This window comes from Plecotus auritus (genome assembly GCF_963455305.1).
Source record: "Plecotus auritus genome assembly, chromosome: 5".
Taxonomy (NCBI): Eukaryota; Metazoa; Chordata; class Mammalia; order Chiroptera; family Vespertilionidae; genus Plecotus; species Plecotus auritus.
The window spans coordinates 109,557,066-109,584,804 of record NC_137776.1 but is presented as its reverse complement, the minus strand read 5'-3'; the positions used below and the strand labels follow the sequence as shown (position 1 = coordinate 109,584,804).

Genomic DNA, 27,739 nt, shown 5'->3' with positions numbered 1-27,739 from the left:
AACGCAAAGGTTAATATTTTGTTGTAATGTCTTGCCCCTGGCAGTGTGAGTGTGCCCCGTGAGGGTTCTTTGGAGATTGCCGTGCCGTGAGCCACGTGACGGTCTGCTCTCCACCATGTTCCTTCCAGGGAGGGAAAGCTTTTGCTTGCACAGCATGCGGCGAGGTCACAGCCTGCACTCATGAAAAGCATCATCCTGAGGTTCTCTTCTCATTAGCTCTCAGTAATTAACACGGTACGCCTGTCCCCGCGCCGTCACAGCACGCATGCATGCGTGAACTCTCAGATTGGTTGGCAATACTCGGTTATATCTGGATAATCCAATTAACTGGCCAAATCCAGCCCGCTGCCTGTTTTTAGACATAAAGTTTGATTGGAACACGGCCCTTGTCTATGGCTACTTTGGTGCTGCAATGGCAGAGCCGAACACTTGAAACAAAGCCTGCATGGCCCAAAAAGCTTAGAATATTTACTAACTGGGTCCTTTACAGAAAAAAAGTCATCTGACCCCTTCAAATAAAAAACATCATGGCAACAAATGACAATGAAAACACTACAATCCAAAATCTATGGGACACAGCAAAAGCAGTCTTGAGAGGGAAGTTCATAGCTCTACAAGCCTACTGCAAAAAACAAGAAACAATGGTAATAAATTACCTAACCCAACAACTCAAAGAGTTAGAAAAAGAGCAACAAGAAAAGCCCAGTGTAAGCAGAAGGAAGGAAATAATAAAGATCAGAGCAGAGATAAACGACATAGAGAACAAAGAAACAATACAAAAGGTCAACAAAACCAAGAGCTGGTTCTTTGAAAGGATAAACAAGATTGATGAACCTCTAGCCAGGCTCACCAAGAAGCAAAGAGAGAGGACCCAAATAAACAAAATCAGAAATGAAAGAGGTGAAATAACAACAGATCCCGCCGAAATACAAAGGATTGTTAAAAAATACTATGAATAACTCTATTCCAACAAACTGGACAACCTGGAGGAAATGGACATATTCCTAGAAAAATATAACCTTCCAAAACTCAATCAGGAAGAATCTAAACAGCTCAATATGCCAGTAACTATGGAAGAAATTGAAGTAGTCATCAAAGAGCTTCCGGCAAACAAAAGCCCGGGGCCAGACGGCTTCACAGGAGAGTTTTACCAAACATTCAAGGAAGAACTAAAACCTATCCTCCTCAGACTATTCCAAAAAATTCAAGAGGAAGGAACACTTCCAAGCTCCTTCTATGAAGCCAGCATCACCCTAATACCAAAACCAGATAAAGACAACACAATGAAAGAGAATTACAGGCCAATATCCCTCATGAATGTAGATGCCAAAATCCTCAACAAAATTCGAGCAAATCGGATCCAGCAGTACATCAGAAAGATCATACACCATGACCAAGTAGGGTTTATCCCAGGAATGCAAGGATGGTACAATATCCGAAAATCAATAAATGTGATACATCACATAAACAAATTGAAAGATAAAAATCACATAGTCATATCAATTGATGCAGAAAAAGCATTTGTCTGTCTGTCTGAAGAGTATCATAAAAATTAAAACAAGAATTGCCTTTGTAATTTTTGTGGAAACTTTTCATACCTCCAGAAATATATCTGTGACTGTTTTTCAGAATTACCAATTCAGCACAGAGTTAAAAAACAACAACTACATGCTAATTGGGATTTGCTAATGTTCATACCACTTGCACCTTCTATGATATTTCAGAGCAGACTTTACCACCTCCAGCTGAGGGAGGCTTGGCAAGGTGAGAGCACTCCATGCTGATAGCGCAGTCCCTCCTGCAGCCCACAGTTGGCTTTCTGAGAGGGCGGCCGGGAGCAAGTGCCACCGGAGCGCTTTGCAGCCCAAGATGGCTGTTCTGAGGGAGGAATCTCACCTCTAGATATCTCTGCCTTTCTTAGAAAAAATGGTATGTGGATACAAGATGATGCTACTTCCTACCTAAGTCATTTTCTAGATTGGTAGATTGGTCTCAGAGGACCTCCTCTATTGTGTACAGTGTCCTTTAAAATGATGAGCTATCCTTGAAAATCTGAGTAGCAAACCCTACCTTCACCCGACAGTTCCCACAGGGCCACACCAGCCCCATTAGCACCTTTGCCAGGCGTCAGCTGATTTCCGGAAAGGAGCAAAGCACCAGAGCAACATAATGCAATGAGGCAGATAACAGGGACAGAGATGACAGCAGCCTGGGGACAGAGGATGGGAGTCCTGAGTCCTTGCTGCCTGAGGGAGACCATTCCTGACTGTAATAAGAAGGCCGGTGGTTTAGACTGTAGCCTGATGCCCATATTAAGAATTGTATTAGCCGAGAAACCACTATCCTTTTCTCAGGAGGGCTAAATCAAGGCCATAGATTAAGATTCACTTGTTTGGCTCCTTTATTATTTGACCTCCTCAGCATAATGTCATTGGGCAGACAGAAATGGTAGCCTGGGTATTACTGTTGTCCCGTATTCCCTGCCAAAATGTAGCCATCCTATGAAGCACAGAGACTCAGTGCTTTGTCTCCATAGGTGCTTAATGCTTATGCGTGGAATGACTGTTCTGTGTAATCAGACAGAAGTAATATGTTCGTGGGAGAGCTTTTAAACCGTTACTGACAGTGACAGCAGTGATTCCAGAGGCCTTTCTCTGGCTCAGCTTCTGATTAGAGTTCTTGCCTTTTCTCTAGGCTCAGTAGATTTTTAAAGGAAAAAAATGGGTGTGGTACATCCTGATTTTCCCATGTTTGGTAATTTTTTTTTTGTTTAGTTTTGTTTTATTTTTGTAGAATCTAGTTTAGTGTATTTCTATGTCCTAGAAAAATAAAATTACTCCACTTATATTTTTCATGGGAAGCCTCAAGTAAATGAACAAGGCTAATTTAAGCTCTTTCCAATTGTACGAGGAAAAGCATATGAACAAGTGAAAGGTGTTAAAAACCACAGGTGCCTTCACATAGGATCTGATTTCATTTTTTTCTATTCCAAAGTAAGACCGTAGACATTACTTCATCCTGGGCAAAATGCTCCTCTCTGGCCTGCCCAACAGACCAGCTCTCTGACATTTTCTCTCTTGACTTTGTGTGGGAAATTCCAGGGAAAAGCCAAGATTGCAGAGTCCAGACCCTCCTGTGTGCAATTGTAAGCCAACTTTTCTTCCCTCTTGATGGCTCAAAATGAGCAATACCATTTAGACTGCTCCCACCGCATGCAACCAGAAATTATGTGTAAGGAAATGGTAGATTAAAGGCATTTGGAATGGTTATGATTAAGTGTTTTCACCACAGAGAATGCAAAGTAGAGAAAACTATCCTGGGCTAGTACACATACATGTGTTCCAAGGGCTAGAAGTAGAGTGAACACATTCATCTCTTCCGAAAGCTACTGGTGACAGAGGGCTGTGTTCTGCTCTCACATCTCTCCTGAGGGCTCAGATAATACCTAGCACTTTCTCAGTCTGTGTCAGGTCATTCTTTTCTTTCTTGCCTTCCTAGCGCTGTACTTACCATACTGAGCATACGGGGAAGTCATCATGCTTTCTTTTGGATAATGATGACTTTGGCAGGCATGCACATACCAATTCTGGCTGTGGATTTTTGTCTTGGGCTTGATATTCATGAATTTTCTCATGTGGGTCAAGTACTAAAGTGTACCTGTGACCATGGGAGCAGGATGGTTTGGTGTAGTTCGACGATCCATTTTGTACTTACGTTTCAGAGGAACTAGGTTGTCTGTGTCATAGGTCAGAATGGAGGGTGAGGTTTGCAAGACCAATCCCAATCCTGGTGCGATGTATTCCTTAGGTATTCATTAGCCACCAGGGGAAACCTCAAAACCTAGGGAGGTGCTTGTGTCCTCGGTTCAGTAGGTGGCGCTCTTTCACCTGGTTCACAAGAATCATCTTCGAGGTCATTCTCTTATGGGTCTCCTGTGCCTTAGGCCGTACCATGTTGAAGGAAGGAAACCCAAAGCCTTGCCAGTGGCATCAGTGCTTGAGAAGAGGTGGCATGACCTGGCACATGGCCCTGGTTAAGCAGTGCTGGCACATACCAGCCCAGGGCGCTCTTACTCTTTCCTTTGTTCTGCTGCCAGCTCCCACCCGTGAGCGACAGCAGAGAAGAACTAACAAAAGACAGTCACGCCATGGGTATTCAGGAGGGTGACACCAGCTCATAAAACCAGAATGTGTAGGCTTGGCATCTATGTAGTAGTGAAAGAAGAGAGCTGGGGTTTGCGGAAAGACCCAAGCACTCGAGCAGGAAGCCAAGAAAGGAAGAGCAACTGAAACTGGGAGCTTTCCCTCCTTTTTATGTTATCTATTACACATATTGTCATCAATACACAAAATATATATAATACATACATTATATATACATTATATATAGTGTGTCTGCATGTACTTACAAACATGCATATTCCTGTATATATTGCTAAGCATCTTTAATTTGTGATACAAAGATGTTCCAAAATAATGAAATAGCTTGATGTATGGAATAGTTTGGGCAGGAAGTTCTGAGACTAAGAATATTGACTAGTGAAAGAAACAATCTTAAGGTAGGAAAGCAGCAGGGACTGTTGAGTAGAGAAATATGATACCTAAATAAAAGCATTTATCAGTTTCTGAGTGCTTCATGCTATTTGTCTAACCTACAGTGGAAAAGTTTGTGTTCTTTTTAACTTCTTTTTAAATTGTTGACACTATTACAGATGTACCCATTCCCCCCACCTCCACCTAGCCCTGGCCCCCCCTTCCCTCTGGCCATCACCACACTGTTGTCTGTGTCTATGGGTTATGCATATTTGTTCTTTGGCTAATCCCTTCACCTTCTTTGATACGCTTTTAATAGGAAGAATTAAGTGCCTGTTTTAATTTTCAGTGAAAATAATAACTCTTTCAATAAAGAAATTCGCTGAGAGGCCTGCCTTTGCAAAGAGAAATTATCTGCTTTTGCCTCCGGAGCTGAGCTGTAAGGCTGCATCTGTTGTGTTGAAGGAGTGCATCCAGGACTCCCCTAAGAAGAGCACAGTGGCTTGACATACATTTTGTATTTAATTTACTATTAATGGGCATGATTGATACTGACTACAGTATCTTGATGTTTTTCTCACACTTTTGTTCTTTTTATAAAAATGATTTTCACAAGTAATTAGCACAGGTTTTCACAGGTATTCCATAAAAAATTCTCTTTCCTAACCATGAACTGACGACTCCATCACGTCCTTCTTTTTTTCCTTTTTCCTCATTCTCCCTTGGAAGACAGGATCTTCAAAACTATTCATAAGATAGTTTTTTAGAGTAGTAAATTAAGAAAATAATAATTGTAATTGTTTTAACACTCTCTAGTTTTAAGTATTTTCAAAACTAAATTTTAGACTGCCTCCTATGATTTGAAAAGTGACCCATTTCAAATACTTACCATTCCTACAAAAAAAAACACACAGTTATCTTTAAGGACAATTTCAATCCTATTTCAGAGATGAAAATGTCTATTTGAATCGTGTAGCAGCTGCTAGTGTGATTATAAGAATAATATCTGATACTACGTTTCTGTCTTACTAGTGAGACAATTGAAGTCTAAGAATTTCACCCCTTAAATAAGTTCCAGTTTGAGATGGTGGCATAGAGCCTTTGGGAACTTTCTGTGGAAGCTCAGAAGGGAAGCTAGCTGTGGCTGCTCAGGCCTGCGCAGTTGGTAGCGCCTCTTCCTCTGGGCCCGCTCCTATTGTCCCCACCCTTCCACTCCCTGTTCATCTTGGTAGTGATTCCAGGCCTGGCCCTGAAATTATCCAGTGGTGTGATGTGCTTCTGGCCTTTGCAGAGGAAAAACTCGCTTAATTCAAGTACAGCATGTTCTCTTTGTTTTGCAGCTGGGGTAGCAAGGGAGCCTAGGGCAAGGGGATTGAGTAAAAAAGGAAAATGAAGGTATTCACTGTCTATTTCATCAGGGTTGGCTCATTTAAAGTAAACACCATTTAAATAGTCTCCAAATGGCCCATTCTATATGAAGTCATGCAGTATGCCCCCTTTTGGGCTGTCATTCTCCTTAAATGGATCGCTTTGTGTGCACTGCGTTTTAATGCTATTCAACCTTAAACCCCATATGTGGGCCTCATCAGGCCACAGGCTTCAGTGCACATGTGGCAGCCATACCTTCAACATTTTTCGTCTCTGCCTCCAGAAAGCCAGTCCAAGCAACAGGGAGAGGCAGCCGTAAAGATGGCAGCAGTTAATTTTCTTCAGCACTTACTATGTGCCAGTTACCATGCCTTAGTAATTTCTGTTTATATCATCTAACCTAAATCACATAATCCTCTGAGATAGACACTATGATCATTCCCTTGTTAATAGATGAGGATCTGATGCATCGAGAGATTAAGTGATGTGTCCAAACTGGTAAGTGTGGAGCAGGCAACTGAACCCAAGTAGTCAGATTCCAGGGCTGGAACTACATCAGTAGGCATACTCAAGAGACATGCTCTTCATCAGTTCTCTTTTCAAGATAGGCTTATCCCAAACAATTGACAATCCAGAAATTTTTTCTCTTTTCTTTAGAATTTATGCTCTGCATTCTGGGGCAGTATTTCCACGTGATCCTTTGCCTTTTCTGCAGTCTGGTTTGAAGGTGGGATCAGGTGTTTCCTGAGCAGCTAGCTCCCTTGGCAGTGGGCCGTCCTCATGGAAGATTGGGCTCTGTGGAACAGTCCATGAATAGACAACTCAAAGCGTGAGGCCACGAGACTTGCCCTGATGGTAGGGGCCAGAAAAGCCTCCCCAGAGCAGTGGAAGCATTCAGGTGTCACAGCAGTGGCTTCAGCCTTCACCCAGGGTTGGAAAAGAAGCCCAGGGCTGGACACCTTTGAGAAACTTCTATAGAGAGTCCAGCCAGGGTCTTTGGGAAGTGAGCACCTGGCCGGTCCTTATTTGGCCCAGGCTATTGATCTGGCCCTATTTGACTGTCACTAGGTATCCTGGAAAAGTTTTTGGCTTTAAAAGCTTAAAGTATGGAACAGTTTATTCCCAATGAACTCCACGAAGTAGAGGAACTTTAAGAATCAATAAATTAAAAATCTTGAGGGCTTTATAGGAAAAAATAATCTTGAGCATTTAAAATATGGGTTTGGGTGATGTTTTCAATACATTTTCCCCTCCCCCCCAAAAAAATCCCTTTTCTCCCATGATTTAACTTCAGAGAAGACTGAGGGAGTAATGATAGTTTTAAAATATTTTTGTTGGATTTAACTCAGATTCTGTTAATACTTTTGCTATTCTGCTCCCAAACTCCAGGTCATTTAAAGTTTCTGACTTTTTTTGAAACTGCTAATCTCCTTCCTCTCTCCTGCCACATCATTTATGGCCTCCACCACCCTCCTCCCATCACCTTGAGTGTACAGACATTCTGATAAGGGTGCTGGGACATGATGTCATTGGGCACTCGGTGAGGCTTCTCCATGACCTTGTGTAGGCATCTAACAGATACCTTCTATTCCACTAGCAGTATCCTCTATTGAAAGCTGTTTCAGCTTCCGCTGTTTCCAAGCAGTCTTTTCTTCTCCATGTGCTAGACCAGTGGTCAGCAAACTCATTAGTCAACAGAGCCAAATATCAACAGTACAACGGTTGAAATTTCTTTTGAGAGCCAAATTTTTTAAACTTAAACTTCTTCTAACGCCACTTCTTCAAGATAGACTCGCCCAGGCTGTGGTATTTTGTGGAAGAGCCACACGCAAGGGCCCAAAGAGCCGCATGTGGCTCGCGAGCCGCGGTTTGCCGACCACTGTGCTAGATGAATGGTACAAGGACCAGAGAGGCAGCAAAAAAATCAGGTCAAACATTCAATGCTAAATGTAGGGAGAAAGCCTATTGCACATAGTGTTTCTCCCCCCACCCCCAGATTTATTGAGATATAATTGGCATCTAACATTGTAAGTTTAAGGTACACAATGTGATGATTTGATACATGAATATATTGTGAAATGGTTACCACAGTAAGGTTAGTTAACACATCTAACACCTCACATAGTTTTATTGTGTGTGGTGAGAACTCTGAAGATCTACTCTCTCAGCAACTATAAAATATACAATATAGTATTGTTAATTATATACAATACAGTTTTGTTAATTATATACCATATAGTATTGTTAACAGTCACCTTGCAGTGCATAACATCCCCAGAACTTATTTATCTTATAACCAGAAGTTTCCATCCTTTGAACACCCTCACTCATTTCCCCTCAGTGTCTTCCCAAACCCCCACCCCTGTCAGTCACCAATCTATTCTCTGTTTCTGAGTTTGGTGGTTTTTTGTGTTGTTTTTTTTTTTAGATTCCACATATAAGTGAGATCTCATACAGTATTTATCTTCCTCTGTCTGAGTTATTTTATTTAGCATAATGTTCTCCACGTCTATCCATGTAGTCACAAATGGAAGGATTTCCTTTTTTATGTCTGAATAAATTATATATATATATATATATATATATATATATATATATATATATATATATATATATCACATTTTCTTTATCCAGTCATTACTCTGGAAGTTAGATTGTTTCTATGTCTTGGTCATTGAAAATAATGCTGCAATGAACATGAGAGTGCAGATATCGTTTTGAGATAGTGATTTCATTTCCTTTGGATAAATACCTATAAGTGGAATTGCTGAATCAGATGGTAGTCCTATTTTTAACTTTTTGAGAAGCCTTCATACTGTCTTTCAGAATGGCTGCACCCTTTTCTCCACATCCTTGCCAACACTTGTTATGTCGTCTTTTTTCTTTTTATTTTAAAATCATTTTTATTTTTAAATTACAGTTGACATACATTACTATATTAGTTTCAGGTGTACATCCCAGTGATTAGGTATTACATAACTTACTAAGTGATTATCCTGATAAATCTCACACCCATCTGACACCATGCATGGTTATTAGAATATTATTGTCTATATTCCTATGCTGTACTTTACCTTCTTGTCACTATTCTGTAACTACAAATTTGTACTTCTTAATTTTTTCCAACCCCTCCCATCTGGCAACTGTCAAAATATTCTCTGTTTCTATGAATTTGTTTCTGCTCTGCTTGTTCATTTATTTTGTTTTTTTCTTTAATATTTAATTATTGATAGATATGTCTTTATTGCCATTTTATTATTTATATTTTTTATTTTTTAAAATTTTCTTCCTAAAGAAAATTCTTTAACATCTCATGTAATACTGGTTTGCTGGTAATGAACTCCTTTAGCTTTTTCTTGTCTGGGATTCTCTTTATCTGTCCTTCCATTCTAAATGGTAGCTTTGCTGGGTAGAGTAATCTTAGTTGTAGGTCCTTACTTTTCATCACCTTGAAGAATATTTCCTACCAATCCTTCTGGCCTGCATAGTTTCTGTTGAGAAATCAGATGACAGTCTTATGGGAGCTCCCTTGTAGGTAACTAACTGCTTTTCCCTTGTTGCCTTTAAGATTCTCTTTTTGTCTTTAACCTTTTGCATTTAAATTATGATGTTTCTTGGTGTGGGCCTCTTTGGGTTCATCTTGTTTGGATTTTCTGTGCTTCCTGGACTTGTATGTTTATTTCTTTCACCAAGTTAAGGAAATTTTTTGTCATTATTTTTTCAAATAGATTTTCAATTTTTTGCTCTGTCTTCTTCTTCTGGCATCCTCACGATGTGAATGTTAATACACTTGAAGTTGTCCCAGATGCTCCTTATACTATTTTCATTTTTTTGGATTCTTTTTTCTTTATACTGTTTTGATTGAGTGTTTTTTTGCTTCCTATATTCCAAGTGTTTTTTGCTTCCTTATATTCCAAATTGTTGATTTGATTCTCAGCTTCATCCACTGTACTGTTGATTCCCCATAAATTATTCTTCATTTCATTTAGTGTATCCTTCATTTCTCACTGGTCCTTTTTTATGCTGTTGAGGTCCTCACTAAGTTCCTGGAGCCTCCTTATAACCAGTGTTTTGAACTCTGCATCTAGTAGATTACTTCTCTCCATTTTGTTTAGTTCTTTTTCTGAAGTTTTGTTTCTTTTGGGACATATTTCTTTGTTTCCTTATTTTGGCAGCCTCCCTGTGTTTGTTTCTGTGTATGAGGTAGAGCTGCTACATCTCCCAGGCTTGGTAGAGTGTCCTAATATAGTAGATGTCCTGTATGGCCCAGTGGCACAGCCTCCACAATCTCCTAAGCTGGACACTCAAGGTATGCCCCCACGTGGGCTGTGTAACCCTTCTCTAATAGTTGGGCCTTGATTACTGTTGGCATGTCAATGGGAGGGATTTACCCCCAGGCCAATCAGCTGCAAAAACTGTCTGTGACCACCAACCATCAACCTCCGATCATCATGGATGATCAGTTGTGCTGTGGCCCACCCCACAGAGCACGACTTACTTCAGCAGGGTTCTGCTGCCCACTGAGTCTGCCTTTTACCAGGTGTATCGGTTAATAATGTGGATTTTGTAGTCAAAGAGAACACGATAATTTTAAGAGAAACATCAAAAGTGCTTTATTCAAAGTAATGTCAATTGCTAGCTACACATTCCTCCCAATAGAACTTTTGTGGATACCGTCCCAATAGAACTTTTCTTGTTTTGAGGCAAACCATTCAGAGACCCAATTTTCCACTTCTTTATACGTTGTGAAATGCTGCTCAGAAAGTGCATGTGCCATTGATCGGAACAAGTGGTAATCTGAAGGAGCAAGGTCTGGTGAATATGGCAGGTGGGTTAATACTTCCCAGGCAAGATCTTTTAACGTGTCTTTAACTGGTTTTGAAGTGTATGATGGTGCATTATCATGAAGCAAAATTACTTTGCCGTGTCTTCTGGCACATTCTGGTCATTCTACGATCAAAATGTGGTTCCAATTCATTATTTGTTGTCGGTAGCAATCAGTATTAACAGTTTCACCTGGTTTTAGAAGCTCATAATACACCACACCTTCCTGATCCCACCAAACGCAGAGTGTTGTCTTCTTTCTGAAGCGATTTGGCCTTGCAGTTGATGTTGATGGTTGATGTGGATCAATCCATGATTTTGTGCATTTGGGATTCTCAAAATAAATCCACTTTTCATCGCCAGTCACAATTTAATGCAAAAAAGACCTTCTTTCTTGCCGTTGAAGCAACATTTTACTGATGACTTTTCGGTTTTTCATTTGTCTTTCGTTAGGTTGATGTGGCACCCATTTTCCTTCCTTTAAAATCTTTCCCATTCCTTGTAAACGATCGGAAATTGTTTGATGAACAATGTTTAATCTTTCTGCAAGTTGTTTTTGAGTTTGACACTCATCTTCATCCAATAATGCTTGTAATTGTTGGTCTTCAAACTTTTTTGGTTGACCTGGACATTGTCTTTCACATCGAAACCATCACTTTTAAAGCGTTTAAACCAGTATTCACAAGTGTCTTGAGATGGAGCATGTTCACCATAAGCTTCCCAAAGTATAGGATAACTTTGAGCAGCACTTTTCTTCAAAATAAAGTAATGAATTACAACTTCCCACAAATGCTCTTTTTTTTGGCACGAAATTCGACATTTTTAAGCATAAAAATATCTATGATGTTAACACCTTCAGAAAATTTGACATATGAAGTTTTGAAGCTTGTCAATACAACAAAATAGCATACACATCAAATCGCATATATATCAACATATGTGTAACTCCATCTACTGAAAAAAATCTGCATTATTAACTGGTACACCTGGTATGTGTGTGGCTTATGAAGGTGGTTGGATAGTGATGCTTCATCATGGTCTAAAACTATTCACTGGGTGCACTGGCTCTGGGACCTTCAGGGAGGTATAATTCAAGGTCAGCCACTGCCCAGGGCCACCCAGCATTAGCTACAAAGTGGTCTGCAAATGGCTGCTACTTGTTCTGGGCTTGGAGGTGCCCAGGAGAGGCCAAGCTATGAGCCAAGGCCAGATGCTGCTTGGTTAAGAGATTTTAGGAAAATCTGAAGCATTAGCCAAGACAGGCCATTGGTATGGAAAAGCCAATGGAAACAGCTTGGGTGGGCCTGAAAGTTGGGTGGGGCAGAGCCTCAGGAAATCACTGTGGTGGGGAAAACAGTGTTAGCCAGGTTGATGGAGACACTGACTGCCAGCTCTGTAAGGGAAGGGCTCATCAAAGGAACAATGGCTTTTGCCAGCACTTCTGTCTGGGGAAAGCTGCCCCAACCTCAGCTCTTGCTCAGCAAATAATTCAGTTCCTCCCCATCTGCCTCTGTTGTCCTTTAAGCTGCTGCCCAGCACAAGAGCTCAGAGGGAATGAGTCTGAGTAAGTCTGCGTGTGAACCCTTTAAGAGGAACTATCTGGGACTCCAGGAGCCTCTGTGTCATTCAGCCATGATCCTCGGCTGATTTTTACAGCCAGAAGTTATGGGGACTTCTCTTCCTGGCACTGGTACCCGGGGCTGATGTCCTGGTGTGGGGCTGGGACCCATCACTTCTCAGCGGGGAATTTAGGGGGGATCTCCGTGGCCGAAATATCCCTCATGATTTTTCTCTGCCATACGTGGGTGTGGGACCAGCCTGTTCCATGTCTCTACCCCTCCTACCAGTCTCAATTTGGCTTCTTCTTCAATTCCCTAGACTTCTGGACTTCCAGTCAGCCAGATTTCAGGCAGTTCTGAATGGAATGGTGGTTTTCTATAGTTTAGTTTTAATTATGACGTGGTTGGGATGAGGGAAGTACCCATTTCATGTTTACCCTGCCATCTTGCCCAAAGTCCCTCATCTTTAAAGAGGAGCATGCCTTGCCCTGGCTGGTGTGATTCTGTTGGTTAGAGCATCATCCTGTGCACTGAAGGGTCACAGGTTTGATTCTAGGTCAGGGTACATACCCAGGTTTTAGGTTTGATCCAAGTCGGGATGCTTACTGGTGCAACTGTTTGATGTTTCTCTCTCATATTGATGCTTTTCTCTCTCTTTCTCCCTTCCTCTTTCTATAAAATCAATTTAAAAAATAAAACTGTTTTTTAAAAAAAGGAGCACCCATGGACACAGACAGTGGGGTGGTGAGGGCCTGGGGCTGGAGGAGTCAATGTGGGGAGGAAGAGGGAGGGGAAGGGACATAGGTAATACTTTCAACAATAAAGATTTAAAAAAAAAAGGAGCATGCCTTCAGCTTTTCGTCAGATGTGGAAAGAGCGATTTCAAGAGTGACATTCGGGTTCTAGAAGAGAATGAAATGTATAACCAATTTTGAGAGAATGGATACCTCTGTGATGGGTTTCCAGCCATTCTGAGCATGCCCTTCTATATTCTTCAAGTATTTCCTCTAATGACTTCCAAACTTGATATCATATCATTTTTATTCAAAGTTGATATCATTTATTTTTTTCCTTAAGTTTAGGTCTTTATTTTGTACTTAAAGTTTTGTTTTTCATCAGAGGAGTTCTGCAGCATATTCTTTTGGATCTAAGTTGGTAGTTTAAGAGGATAATAAATAATGACTCTCTACCTTCCTGAGTTCAGAATTAGTTGAGAGATAAAGAAGCCAAGTATATGGAGATTAGAATCTAACCTTTATTATTGGTTTTTTACTGGTAAAGTACTTTGAAAAATGTCATGTTAGCTCTGAGAGCCCATGTGGGCATGTTAACATTTTGACCCTGAATATGACCACTCACTAACCAAATTGGTTACCACAGCCCACTCCATGAGTGTTTAAACCTCTAAAAATTTTTTTAAATACATTTTTATTGATTTCAGAGAGGAAGGAAAAGGGAGAGAGAGATAGAAACATCATTGATGAGAGAGAATCATTCATCAGCTGCCTTTTCCATGCCCCCAGGCATGTGCCCTTGATTGGAATTGAACCCAGGACCCTTCAGTCTGCAGGCTGACACTCTATCCAAAGCAGCTAGAGCTAACCCTCTAACACTTAAAACAAGAAAGAGAAGAATAGCTCCTGCCATGGAATTAGTGAGGGGCTGAAAGAGAGGCTAGGTTGTGTTACTCTTATGGAACATGAGGAGCATGAGGAGTGGAGAACTGTGTTCCATAATATGAGGTGATAGTAATTCCTCTTAAGACATACCATCAATTTATAGCAGATGCTCAGAGAAAAATACTATGTAAAATCAGGTTGTATGACACATTCAGATTTCAGAAACATTAAAATCATTTTTCTATCTCAGAAGTAAGGGAGTATAGTGTTACAAGTTATCAGTCATTTATTCCTTGGTAAAAGCCTTCTCTAAGGTGTGGACTAACTGGCAGGCACACCCCTGGCTGGGGTGGGGAGCCCCAACTGTAAGTCCAGCCCTGTTACAACTAGCTGGGACTCCTTGACTCCATGGAACCTTTCCAGGCCTGCTTTTTATCTGCTCAATGAGGAATGGGGGACCAGCCAATATATTAACAGATTAAAAAGGATGAGGAATATGAGACCTGAACTTCCACAGTTAATTAGTTTCAGAGTTGGGACTAAAACCTAGGTATCTCCTTTCTCTAGTCTCATTGTATTCTACTATATCCATTTTAGATGGGCTTGAATTGAATTCAGACAAAAGAGCAGAATAGAAGTAATAATTCATTTGTTTATTAATCATACATCCATTCATTCAACTGAGCATCTTTTTTTTTTTTTTACGCCAAGTACTGTGCTAGGCAATAGGATGAATAAGGTATTTTTTTTGGTCTCTACAGAAGCATACAACCTATACTTTTTTGTGTTTGCAGCTAGTAGTGACCACCTCAACCACCAGTTAACTGTGGAACTTCAGGTCTTATATTCCTCATTCTTTTTATCTGTTAATATATTGGGCTGGTCCCCCATTCCTCATATTTATAGCCTCACTTGAATGGCTTCAAACTGATGCTTGGAATAGATCCAAACCTCCCTGGTTGCCCTGCTGAAACTATCATCTCTCTTCCTGAGACCTGGAATAGTGCCCCTTCAGTTGACATGGCCCACCCCCAAGAACTGGCTCATACCATCTTAGGACACAAGTTCTTCAATGGCCTAAAGAGAAAAGATACAAGTGAGGTCTAGAACCATACATGGGTCTCATTGTGATTTTTCTTTCTGTTTATAGGGTGCTCAAGCTGGCATTACTATGTAACCATGCCAATGCCAGCCTCCACCTTCACAATTGCGGTGGGACCCTGGACAGAAGTGAAGCCAGAGACCTGCTCACCAAGTGACCTGGCAGCAGAGAGGTCCCTCTCGCCGTCCGAGGCTGACTTTAGGTTTGTATTTGGGATGTTGCTGGAAAACAGACACTCGAGGGAGCAGAATGATGCACTTATTCCAAGCACTGGGAATGTGAGTAATCCCTGCTGAGAAATGAAACCAAACTGATTACTCAAAACAGGAAAAGCCCTGCTGGGAGGGAAAGATAGTTGAGAGGTAGACATGTGGGCATATTGTTTATGTGGAAAGAACAATAAAATAAAATAAATGTATATGAAATCCTCTGTGAAGTCAGGTGAAATATTTTTGTATATTTGGTTAAGTCAACAGAAACTTCAGATCCAATACTTCCTCTTTCTACACCTTTTAACTTTGGATTTCAGTAAAAAACAAAACTTAACAAAAAGAAGTTGCTTGTTGGATGGATTCCTTTATAAGCCCCTCTGCTGTTTTGGTTCCAGTGACTGCTGTTAGCAGTGCATTTGTAGGCAGCCTTCTCAGGAGCATAGGACACAAGGAAGCGGTCACAGGCCATTGGGTTATGAGAATCCTGCTGGGTCAGGGCTCTGTCCCCTTCAGTAGCAATTCCTTCTATTTCAGAGTTGATCTGAGAAAATTGACTTAAACTTTTTAAAAACTAGTATAGGCCATTAGATATTCACTTGCAGCCTTCCCAGATGTTCAGCTATTTCGAGAGCCAAAGGGGAGAAGGGGAATGCACGTACTAGGCACGGGAGTGTGCTGGTCATGTTGTGTGGTATCATGCTTCATTCTAGAACTTTTACATCTAGCTCAGTTTAATCGTTTTCCTATTTACAGGTAGTCACTAAGTCAGTACCTTCTGGCGGAGAACGCCCAGAGTCATGGGACAGAGAGTTAGCTCATCCTTGAAAACCAGCTAAGATATGCTCGTAGGACAAATTCCTTTTGTGTTGGTTTCGTTTTGCCAGGCCAGGTTGCTTTTGCAGTGACAGTGGTGGTTGGTGTCTTTAGAAGACAAAGCCTTTGAGCCCTCTCTTACGATGGGCATGTCTTATTGCCTACCTTTTGCTTTTTGGAGGAAGGGAGGTAATTTCCACTTCTTACTTAGTAACTTACCTATTCTGGGCTATCTTCCCTGAGCTATATAGAGTATCCTAGATTGCTTTTTGAATTTTACTTATGCACTCTTGAGGGAAGAAGAGAATTGTAGACAGAAGTGACCTATGTTATTTTCACGTGGGAATGTTTAATTGTTTGTGAGACCTAATGCCCTCTTCCCCTGTCACTGAAATCCCACAGTAGACCTCATTTTGCAATTCTGGGGAGCCAGATTTCTGAATAGGGAGGACAGGTGCCTTGGGTAGTCACTTGGATCCACAGTAGACTTGGTATGAGCGAGAAATAACTTGTTTGTGTTAAGTGACTAAGATACTGGGGTTGTGTGTTATTGCAGCATATCCTAGCCCAGTGGTCGGCAAACTCATTAGTCAACAGAGCCAAATATCAACAGTACAACGATTGAAATTTCTTTTGAGAGCCAAATTTTTTAAACTTAAACTTCTTCTAACGCCACTTCTTCAAAATAGATTTGCCCAGGCCATGGTATTTTGTGGAAGAGCCACACTCAAGGGGCCAAAGAGCTACAAGTGGCTCGCGAGCTACAGTTTGCCGACCACTGTCCTAGCCTATCCTGAATTGATGCAGAAGCCATTGGATGTTTGAAATCCAGGAAAGTCTTAATTTAAAAGTCATCTCTGTTAGTTCTGAGGATAAGCCTGTATGATAGGTTTTATTATCTCCATTTTATAGATAAAATAATGATGCTGGGACTTGTTCATGCCTCCTGAGTTACAAGACCTGAATTCACAGCTGGGCTGAACCCCCTGGAGAGGTGGTTAAGAATCTTACCTGGGGACTTTTAAAAATTGTGCATAACACCCATGCCCCACCTGGAGTCTGGTCCACTCTCACCCAGAGAGTCAGTGCCAGAACTGAGTCACTGTTAGCAATTGGAATGATTCATGTTGTAACAGAAAACAGGAGGCGAGAGCACTACCTTTGAGCCTGGAGGTTCCATCCCTGTTGGCTAAGTAAGTTTCTTTGGGGAAAACCATCCTTATCTGTAGAATACAGAGTTCGCTGGGGATGTGGCGAGGAGGGGAGTTTCTCAGTTTCTTCCTGGGGAAGGAGCACTCTGCTCTTCATGCACAGCGCAGCCTGATTCACTGTTAGAGGTGTGCCGTTGAAAAATGTGTGCCTTAGGAAAGCTAGGGGAAGGCAAAGAAAGACATCTGTTATTCTGTCCTTCTAGCCATGTCCGCAGAGATCCAAGTGGGGAGTGGGCAGCAAGCGTCTCCTGTGCGTGCTCTCTGCTGCCCAGAAGCAGCTGAGATGGCTGTTCACTCCTCTTGCATCCGTAATTATGAAGGAGGAGCACATGGCAGATGAAGTGGGGATTCTGGGAAGATAGGACTTCTGTATCCCTGTTAGGGTTTAGGGGACGGGGCAAACACAACCCATCTCTTGTCCTCCTGAGTTCAGAACCAATTGAGAGACAGGAGAACAAAAGAAAGATTTTATTATTGACAGAAGCTGGACTGAGGGAAGGCTCAGGTGTACAGTGTTAATGGGCTTTCTAATACTCCATCTCCAAATTAGACAGGCCTCCACCCAGCTGGACCACTGCTAGCTTCCACTACACAGATGTGCACAGCCTTCCTAAGAGGTAAAAGGCCCCCCTCTGTGGGCAAGCAGATTCTAAAAGAGAAGTCCAGAGTGACCCAGCCTGTCAGATCAGCTGGAGATCCAGGTCATGGGCACCACTGGAGGGAAGCTTGTCCTGGTGTGGAAACGGGAGGCCTGGCGGATGAAGTCCCTCCCAAACTCCCTTCCATGTCTGACATGCTACGACTAAGTTTTCCCTTCATTTATCACTGTGCTTGTCCATCAGAAATGTGCTGCTGATAGAATAATAGCTTACATTTGCTTAATCCTTCCCTGGCTGTGTGCTTCATGTGTGCTGTCTTTAGTCATCAGAGGGTGGCTTTGTGTTTTGATCCATTAAATCTCTGGCTCTACGCTAAGTTTGCCAACAAAGGTGCTCTGAAGTGCCAACTGCACTGTTTTTGGTTATGTTCACATCTGGTCCCCTTGTCTTTCCCAACCCCCCTTTCTACCTCAGACCTTCCTAAGACCACTAGTTCAATTCACGGAAATGTAACTTTTACAGGGGCCTTAGATACTGTAGGCTTTTATTTGCCTAATGTGTTCATCTGGGTCCCAGAAATTTGGCCAAAGTAGTATTGGTCACTGAACTTTTATTGTTGTTGTTAATCCTCATCCAAGGATATTTTTTTTCCATTGATTTTTAGAGAGAGTGGAAGGGAGGGAAGGAGGAATAGAGAGAAGGAAGGAGAGAGTGGAAGGGAGGGAAGGAGGAATAGAGAGAAGGAAGGGGAGAGAGAGAGAGAGAGAGAGAGAGTGGGGGGAGAGGGAGGGAGAGGGAGAGGGAGAGGGAGAGGGAGAGAGAGGGAGAGGGAGAGAGAGAGAGAGAGAGACTGGTTGTCTCCCGCATTTGCCCAACTAGGGCCAGGGATCAAATCTGCAACCCAGGTATGTGCCCTTCCTTTGACCAGGAATCGAACCACAACCTTTCTGTGCATGGGCCAATGCTCTACCCATTGAGCAACACCTGCCAGGGCTGGTCACTGAACCTCTGATCCCTGTCCATGTGGGCCAAATTATAGGGAGAGCAGTCCTCTTCCAGCTCCAGCTCCTCATGTGCTCCAGCCCACTCTGGGTGAGCATTTTGGTAAATACATTAATTATAAGGCACTTAGACAAACTGTGGAAAGTTTATTAATTTTATTTGGCTGCAGTATATAACCTTCTCCAGCCACCAGGAAATCTTTGTATTAAGTTTAACCTCTCGAGGCCTTTGTTAAAGCATTGTCTTCACTTTGGGGCTATCCAGGTTAAGCAGGACCCTTGGATAAAGTCCAGAGGAGTTCAGCAAAAATGGTAAAAAGCATGGAAAACAGGCACACAGAGCCTGGAAAAGCCTGGGGGAGGCACTGAGGCGCTCACTCTATCGAAGGGCAAACGTGGCAGAGGATGTAGAGTCAATGAAGAGTGGACTTAGAGGATGAGGCCTTGTTTCTATCTCTCTGAATAGAAGGGATGGTAGAGATAAATCATAGGGGAACTCCAGTGTCTGGAATACCTTCTCTGTGAGGGACCTTTCCAGGCCTCTTGGCTGGTTATTTGTCCAGCCCTTGCTCCCATAGAGTATTTCAGCTTTCTGCCCCGTATTGCACATATCTCATTTTGCTTTTTAATATACTAAATGTTCGCAGAAAACACTCCAGCTTGCAGACACTATGACATCATCATGTGTGTTGCCGTCACTGTCAGCCACCCGCTGGGGGGCAGGTGGTGGTAGTTTGAGCACTTGTGATTTTTAGGAAGCGTTTTCTCTGCTAGCTGAAACATGTTAATAAATTGCATAAACATTGGACTGTGTCACTAAACTAATCAGAATCTAACATTTTTTTCTCCTAACAAAACTAAACTCAAAGGTCAGGTCGGCGTCGTAGGTATGAGCAGGGCAGCTCCGTGTGGAGTGCCTTGAGAAGAGCAGGAATGCAGGAGATATTGACTGAGTCCTCACGGTGAACCCAGGAAGGCTTGTGGGAAAAGGCTGTGCATTCCCCAGGGAGACTTTCCAGTAATTTCTTTTGAACCCAGGACAGAGGACCGTTTGTGCCGGGTTTCAGCACAGCACTGTCTGAAACAGGAGAGGGGCAGCAGGAGAACCTCTTGAGGCAGTTTCCAGTCCTGTGGTTCTGAGTCAGACATGGCCACCCCTACTCCTTGGAGAGACCGCTTGTAAAGTCGGCTCAGCAAGCATTCTGTAAGAGGGAACCAATGTCTGGTGCCCATCATTTACCAGCCTAACGTGGTTCCACCCTTCTTCCCACTCTGGGCAGAATTAATAGGTGACACTGACAAGGAGAAACAGACACTGGAGAATCACAGGGCCGTTGAGCTCAGCTTTGGAAAAACTCCAGGACCCAAATTTACCTAAGAAGCAAAATAAGGTTTAATGGAGGAGAGTCAGGAGGGAAGAGCTTATGAAGATTCATGCTGTGATGAATAGTGCTTATTGCTTAGGAATGTTGTGTGGATTATCTGGGAAATGTATGGAAAGTATTCAGAGCAGTGCTTGACACATAGTAAATCCTATATAATAAAGAGGTAATATGCAAATTGACCCTCACTCCAACACACAAGATGGCCACCCCCATGTGGTCAAAGATGGCCACCACAAGATAGCTGGCAGGGGAGGGCAGCTGTGGGCAATCAGGCCAGCAGGGAAGGGCAGTTGGGAGGGACCAGGCCTGAAAGGGAGGGCAGTTGGGGGGGACCAGGCCTGCAGGGGAGGGCAGTTGGGGGGGACCAGGCCTGCAGGGGAGGGCAGTTGGGGGCAACCAGGCCTGCAGGGGAGGGCAGTTGGGGGGAACCAGGCCTGCAGGGGAGGGCAGTTGGGGGTGAACAGGCCAGCAGGGGAGGGCAGTTAGGGTTGACCGGGTTGGCAGGGGAGGGCAGTTGAGAGTGACCAGGCCTGCAGGGGAGGGCAGTTGGGGGGACAAGGCCTGCAGGGGACGACAGTTAGGGGTGACCAGGCCGGCAGGAGAGGGCAGTTAGGGGCAATCGGGCTGGCAGGAGAGGGCAGTTAGGGGCGACCAGGCCAGCAGGGGTGGGCAGTTGGGGGTGACCAGGCCTGCAGGGGAGAACAGTTAGGGGTGACCAGGACAGCAGGGGAGGGCAGTTAGGGGCAATTGGGGCCGGTAGGGGAGCAGTTAGGCCTCGATCAGGCTGGCATGGGAGTGATTAGGGGTTGATCAGCCTGGCAGGCAGAAGCAGTTAGGGGCAATCAGGCAGGCAGGGAGGCAAGCGGTTGGGAGCCAGCAGTCCTGGATTGTGAGAGGGATGTCCTGAAGATGCCTTTTCACCTCTAATTTCCCCATTATTTAATGTCTCTGCAAGCTTTTCAATGGAGAGTGTGAGCTTAAATTACCATAGCACATTGCATACCCATATAAACACATTAGGAAAAGGCATTGTGGTGGTTAATTTAATGATTTTTCGCTTTGTGAGAGCTGTCATTAAATTGATGCTCCAGCACAGCACTAGTCCTTATGTGGACACTGAGCCTTTCGGTTAAATGTTTACCAACAGGCACCTATTCTCACTTTCTCCATAAAGCAAGGTTATCAATCCGGGGACTTTGGCAAGCTTAACAATTATATTCTCCCTGTCACCTTAACCTGGGAGAAGTATTTACGAGACTTCCCCCATTATTTTTCCCTCAGCTGTGGCCAAACGTCATGGGTGCTAGGTGCTGTGTTCTATGTACCACACGGTGGAGGGTGAGGCTTCTCTCCATCGCTCTGCGGACCTCCTGGGGCAGTCAGTGCTGACCCTGGGTGGGTGAAAGACATTTCAGAAATTTGGTGAAGCATTATTGTTACAGTCCTACCATATTGGAATGTACCAGTATTTTAAGTTTTTTTTTTTTTAGTATTCACTGTGAATCTAATAAGCCTCATAGCTAGGAATATAATTTATAAATTAAAAGTAGAGGACTGTTCCCTTATCCTATCTAATAAAGAGGGAATATGCTAATTGACCATCACTGTCACAAAGATGGTTGCACCCACAGCTGAGGCCAAGTTCCCATAAGGAACCTTAACGAGCAATCAGCAGGGACCTGAGGCTACGCCCTCCCCCGCCCCCGTGGGACTTGACGGGGACCTCAGGCTGTGCCCCCCACCTGGCAGGGCTTGACAGGGGACCTCAAGGTGCGCTTCCCGTCCTGGTGCTGGGCTAGGGGACCTCAGGCTGCTCCCCCCACCCCAGCGCCAGGCCGGAGGACCTCAGGCCATGCCCCCCACCTGGTGGGGCTTGACAGGGAACTTCAGGCCACACCCCCCACTCGGTGGGGCTTGACGGGGGACCTCAAGGTGCGCTTCCTGTCCTGGTACTGGGCTAGGGGACCTCAGGCTGCTCCCCCCACCCCAGTGCCAGGCCGGGGGACCTCAGGCCACACCTCCACCAGGTGGGGCTTGACAGGGGACCTCAGGCCGCGCCCCCCACCCGGTGGGGCTTGACAGGGGACCTTAAGGTGCGCTTCCCATCCTGTGTTGGGCTAGGGGACCTCAGGCTGCTCCCCCCGCCCCAGCACCAGGCTGGGGGACCTCAGGCCATGCCTCCCATCAGGTGGGGTTTGACAGGGGACTTCAGGCCACGCCCCCACCCCAGTACCAGGCCGGGGACCTCAGACCGCACCCCCTGCCCAGCGGGGCTTGACAGGGGACCTCAGGCCATGCCCCCCACCTAGCGGGGCTTGATGGGGCACCTGAGGCTGCGCCCCCCTCCCGGTGCTGGGCTGGGGGGATCTGAGGCTGCGCCCCCCCCCCCCACCTGGCGGGGCTTGATTGGGGACCTCAGGCCATGCCCTCCACCTAGCAGGGCTTGACAGGGGATCTCAGGCCGTGTCCCCCACCTGGCGGGGCTTGACGGAGGACGTCAAGGCATGCCCTCCGCTCCGGTCTGGGCTGGGGGACTTCAGGCCATGCCCCCCGTCCTGGTGCTGGGCCAGGGGACCTAAGGTTATGCCCCTGCCCAGCAGGGCTTCACAAGGGTGGGACTGGGCAGGTCTAGATCTAGCCCAATCGGGGGGGGGGGGGGCGGCTGGGTCTGGGTTTCACGTGATTTTGAGGTTCATGTGGGTGGGTGGGGACTTGACTGTGGGTCCCATGGTGAGCCCCAGACTCTGACAGGAGGAAGGTTTTCATATACATTTTACTAATTTTCTTTCATCTCTGACACTTCTATAATAGAGAAAGGGCAAATAGCAATATTAAATTATTTCCTCTAAGTCAGTGGTCGGCAAACTCATTAGTCAACAGTGCCAAATATCAACAGTACAATGATTGAAATTTCTTTTGAGAGCCAAATTTTTTAAACTTAAACTTCTAACGCCACTTCTTCAACATAGACTCGCTCAGGCCGTGGTATTTTGTGGAAGAGCCACACTCAAGGTGCCAAAGAGCTGCATGTGGCTCGCGAGCCGCAGTTTGCCGACCGCGGCTCTAAGTAATCCCCTTTTAATGTGCACGAATTTCGTGCACCAGGTCATTAGTGTTTGAATAAAGGACCTGTTAACAGGTGAAAAAATAGTTCCCTTTGATGTGGGTTTCTTTGTGTACATAGGTTCTCTTGAGGCCTGTGAGTCAGGTTATAGGAATTCTTTTTCAGCCCCACCTTTGGTAGAATAAAGGACACCGGCCAGAGGGTGCAGGCTGGGCTCTGATTCGTTTCTTTAAAAGGTTGATTTAGTTATGTTTGTATTGAAAATGGATTGGTGAAAATCTTGTACAAAAGTGCTTCTGTAGACCCAGGCCAGTATTTCAATTGGTTAGACACAGCATTGTCCAAGATTTCAGATTCGATCCCCTGTCAGAGCACATACAGGAAGCAACCAGTGAATATTTAAATAAGTAGACTAACAAATTAGTGTCCCTCTCTCCTTCCCTTCCTCTCTCCTCCCTACCCTTCTCTCTCTCTCTCTCTAAAATCAATCAATAGCCCTGACCGGTTTGGCTCAGTGGATAGAGTGTTGGCCTGCGGACTCAAGGGTTCCAGGTTCGATTCCAGTCAAGGGCATGTACCTTGGTTGCGGGCACATCCCTAGTAGGAGGGGTACAGGAGGCAGCTGATTGATGTTTCTCTCTCATCCTATGTTTCTAACTCTCTATCCCTCTCCCTTCTTCTCTGTAAAAAATCAATAAAATATATTAAAAAATAAAATAAAATCAATCTATAATAAATATATTGGGGGGAAAAGCGCCTCTGTATCCACCTTTTGAAGGCCTTTGTAAAGAACCACCTAGACTACTTTTCAGCAAAATGGATTGTGCTGTTTTGAAGTTGGAAGCTGTACTGTCATTTGCTTCATTGTTCTCTACTGAAACCCAGGTCTTTTATTCTAGCAAATTCCAGAATGCGATCTTCACTTTGGCTGCACCATCCCTTCCTTTCTGAGTTATGAATCGTCCCTGATTTGGAGAGGATTTTTTTCCATAGTGATATTTGAAAGCACAATTCTAAGAGCAGAAATTATTTTTTGTTTTTATGAGTTGTTTTACTGTTTTGAGTCTTGGGGCTTTTTCCCCACTTATTCTAAAACAAGATTTTACTACTTTCACTTAGCTTTGAAATTACTCAAACAGTTCAGCACAATCAGAAGTATTTCCATCTGTATTTTATCACTGCTGCATAGATCAGGCAAGCGAAGAACTCAAGTACGGTTTTTGCTTGGGAACCTGTCTGAACCGCTCTCTCCTAGAAGTTGCCCATGCCTGTGAAAGCTCCTCACCTCCATAACAAGAAGCATAAACCTATTTACCATAAAGTGCATCTGTTTATTTTATGTTGTCCCCAGGTGTGTTGGCGTCTGTGGCCACATGGAATACCCCTGTCGCTTCCAGAACCCTTCTGCCACAACCCAGGAGGTCATTCCTCATCGGGTCTTCGCCCCCATGAGCCTCACAGGTGCCTGCCAGGAGACCCTTCTGCAGCTGCTGTCTCCTTGCCTCTCAGCAGCACACTCTGTGCTGGGGACACACCCATTCTCCAGGCTGGATGTACTCATCGTTCCTGCCAACTTTCCAAGCCTGGGGATGGCCAGGTACATTGTTCCATTGTGGCACTTGGAGAGAACATGCTTGGGGAATTCTGTGACTATTTCTTGCTTTTTCTGAGCTCTGTCAGAGCTGTCATTTGATTAGGATGGAAGGGCCATGATTGCTTGTGCTTGGACATCTCATTGCTGCCTTGAGGGACAGTCTGTGCATAGACTCTATCATGCATGAGCCTTTGGGTGTCTTGGGCTGCATTCAGCTGCCTTAAAAATAGAATGACATTGTCGCTGGGATTCAGAAGACATGGTGTGCCCAGAGTGTTGTATGTTGGATCGTGGCTGATCAGTGGCTGGTTAGCTTAGGTGGTGAAAGCATAATGCTAATGATCCTAAGGTCATAATTCTGGGCAGGGTGACACAACCTGGTTTCAGGGCCATAGGCTGCTCGCCTAATCCTGACCAGCTGTCTCATCCCTTCTCACATCGTCACAAGGGCAATGCCTTAAGAGCCCCTGTGTCAGAGGGACTGTGGATAGATCAGTGTAAATCCATCCCCACTGCTAGAAAAACAGCTCAAAGCAGGCGGCTTCCTGGGAATGGGGTGGGGGCGGGAGGTACTTGTCTTACTACTGATGTTCAATACAATCACTACATTGTTCTTATTGTTGTCATAGTTTAGTTCCTATAGAAAATCAAGACCTACAAGTTGAACCTTTCCCTATGTATTATTTACACCTAAAATTCATTCATTAATGCTGTTGTTCATTCAGTAATAGCTGGATTTCACTCAGCATTGTACTTGGTTATATTTCTGTTTGAAAATCTTAATCATTAACAGTGAATATGCTTGACTAAAGATGGGAAAAATAAGCTCATCAAAACATGTGACTTTAAGTTTTTCCCTATTAGTCAAGGAAATTCCTGCTGCCAATTAATTTCCATGCTTTTGAACAGCTGTCATTTGTGGTGTTTTCCCTGAAAACTGCACACATTCTTAGTAAAAACCCATGAGTAGAAAAGAACTGTCCAGAACATTTGCTTTTGATCTTTACTACATATGTATACTTTTAAAGAGCTGGCTGGCTAGTCTTCTTAATCCTTGCGGAGGTCTGAGAAAGTCATTTAGGCTGATTTTTATCCTATATTTATGAAGATAATGGGAATGTAGAAGCTAGGATAATTATATATATTTGGTTACATGCATCATAGAATTGTCTTGGATGTCTATATATAGAATCCTTCTTAACAAGTGGGCTTCTTTGGTCCCTTTGAAGAGTCTGCTGGACTTAATTTAAGCAGAATTATTGGCAAAGAAAGGGTCGTTCATTAAAGCATCTCATTTGTACACAGTTTTGAGGGGCCATGTCTGTTGGGAGTTTTCAGCACTTTATGAGAGTGCAGCTTTCAGGGCATGTTTGCTCACAGTTCAGCGCTGACCTGAGGGAAGCCAGGCAGAGGCTCTCACAGAGGGCCTTGTTTTCTGTAGCTCCTTCCTGACATCCTTCTGCCTCGGCCAGGACTGGCTGACCTGCGGGCCATTCTATAAAGCTTTTCTTTTCAAGTTTGCGTGCCCAAGCAGGTAGGCTGTGTGTTTGCTGCTTTTTGAGATATTTAAAGTGATTTAAACATGCTTAACACTGTGTTTTTAAAGCAATAAGCCTAAATACCCTAAGGCTAAATGGTACTGGGCACAAATGTAAAAAATGTGATGGTAATAATAACTTAGCAGCAACAAGAGTGCTTTCATGCTGAACAGGAGAACCGCACACTTAAACATTTGTGGGTTGTCAAATATCATTTTTTTCTTTTTTTCCCTTCTTGTTGGACTGTGGAAATAGTCTGCCCTGGCCTAGATATTTTCCTGGGCTTAGTTACTGTTCCCCATGTTTGAGCTGTGGAGGGTTGTGGTATCTTCCACTGCCAGTGGCGGGGGCGGCGGGGGGGAGCACTCTGTTTTTCCTAACTCTGACCTAAATTTATTCCACTTGTTTGGCGTGACTCTCTTGGGATCCCAACACCTTGAGCACATGTGACCAAGTGGGGTCTATGACTCAGTTGGCTCCCAGGGTCCTGCTGCCTGATTTATGGTGATGGCTTTGCTTAGGGCTCTGGAAAGCAAAGCTGGGACAAAAATGATAGTCTTCTAGGTCAATTTCGCGCCCAAAATAGGAATAGAGAAATATCAAGGCCAGTCAGAGCCATCGGAAAAGACCTTCACACTGAAACTTGTCATTGTCCTGTTTGTTCTTATGCATCAGAGATCAAAGGAGTTCCTGGTAAATTAAATGGTGTTTCCCTGAGTCCACACTTTGTAAACATATATGCAAGGTTATAAATTCCATACCTCTAGACTACTATAGTGATTAGGGGTTAATCATATCAAATCCCATTTTATACCATTTTAGAATTCTTTTTTTCGGTAAATGACATTAAAATTCCATATGAACTAAAATGAATAAGTTGTTAATAACCATGTTAAGTAGTTTTTTAAAAAATTTTGGATGATATCGATAATGATTGCACTGTATTTTAAATATTACATGTCATAGGTTGTATGAATAATCTTAAAACTCTTTCTCTGAGTCTGTTTTTGAGCCTGATTCTGATATTCAGTGAAGTTAGGGAAAACGTATTTGTTCAACTTGAATGTATGAAATGACAAGTCAGTTTAAAAGAAGGTAAATAATACACAAACATTTTCTTAGAATTCGGAATGCTTTTCAAACACAACAGTAACTAGAACATTTGTCAATTCTGCACTTAATGATTTTTGACACCTAGTAATAGAATAGGTGCCCAAAATCATTAGACCTATGACCTATGAACACCCCCTCCAATCCTCCTCTGAATCACCGTTCCACGGAATAGACGCTTTCCTTCCATTCTGATTCGGAGAAAAAT

General features: G+C 43.6%; 1 protein-coding gene across 5 annotated transcripts in view; it reads left to right on the top strand.

Moving 5' to 3' along the window:
* The window catches only part of AOPEP (aminopeptidase O (putative)), a 356,743-nt gene that overhangs the window by 67,372 nt on the left and 261,632 nt on the right, over positions 1-27,739 (top strand). For all 5 annotated transcript variants that reach the window (XM_080670042.1, XM_080670039.1, XM_080670043.1 and 2 more), the window contains exons 3-4: positions 15,053-15,206; positions 24,641-24,886. In XM_080670042.1, coding sequence (XP_080526168.1) covers positions 15,053-15,206; positions 24,641-24,886 — 400 coding nt within the window. The remainder of the gene's footprint in view (positions 1-15,052; positions 15,207-24,640; positions 24,887-27,739) is intronic.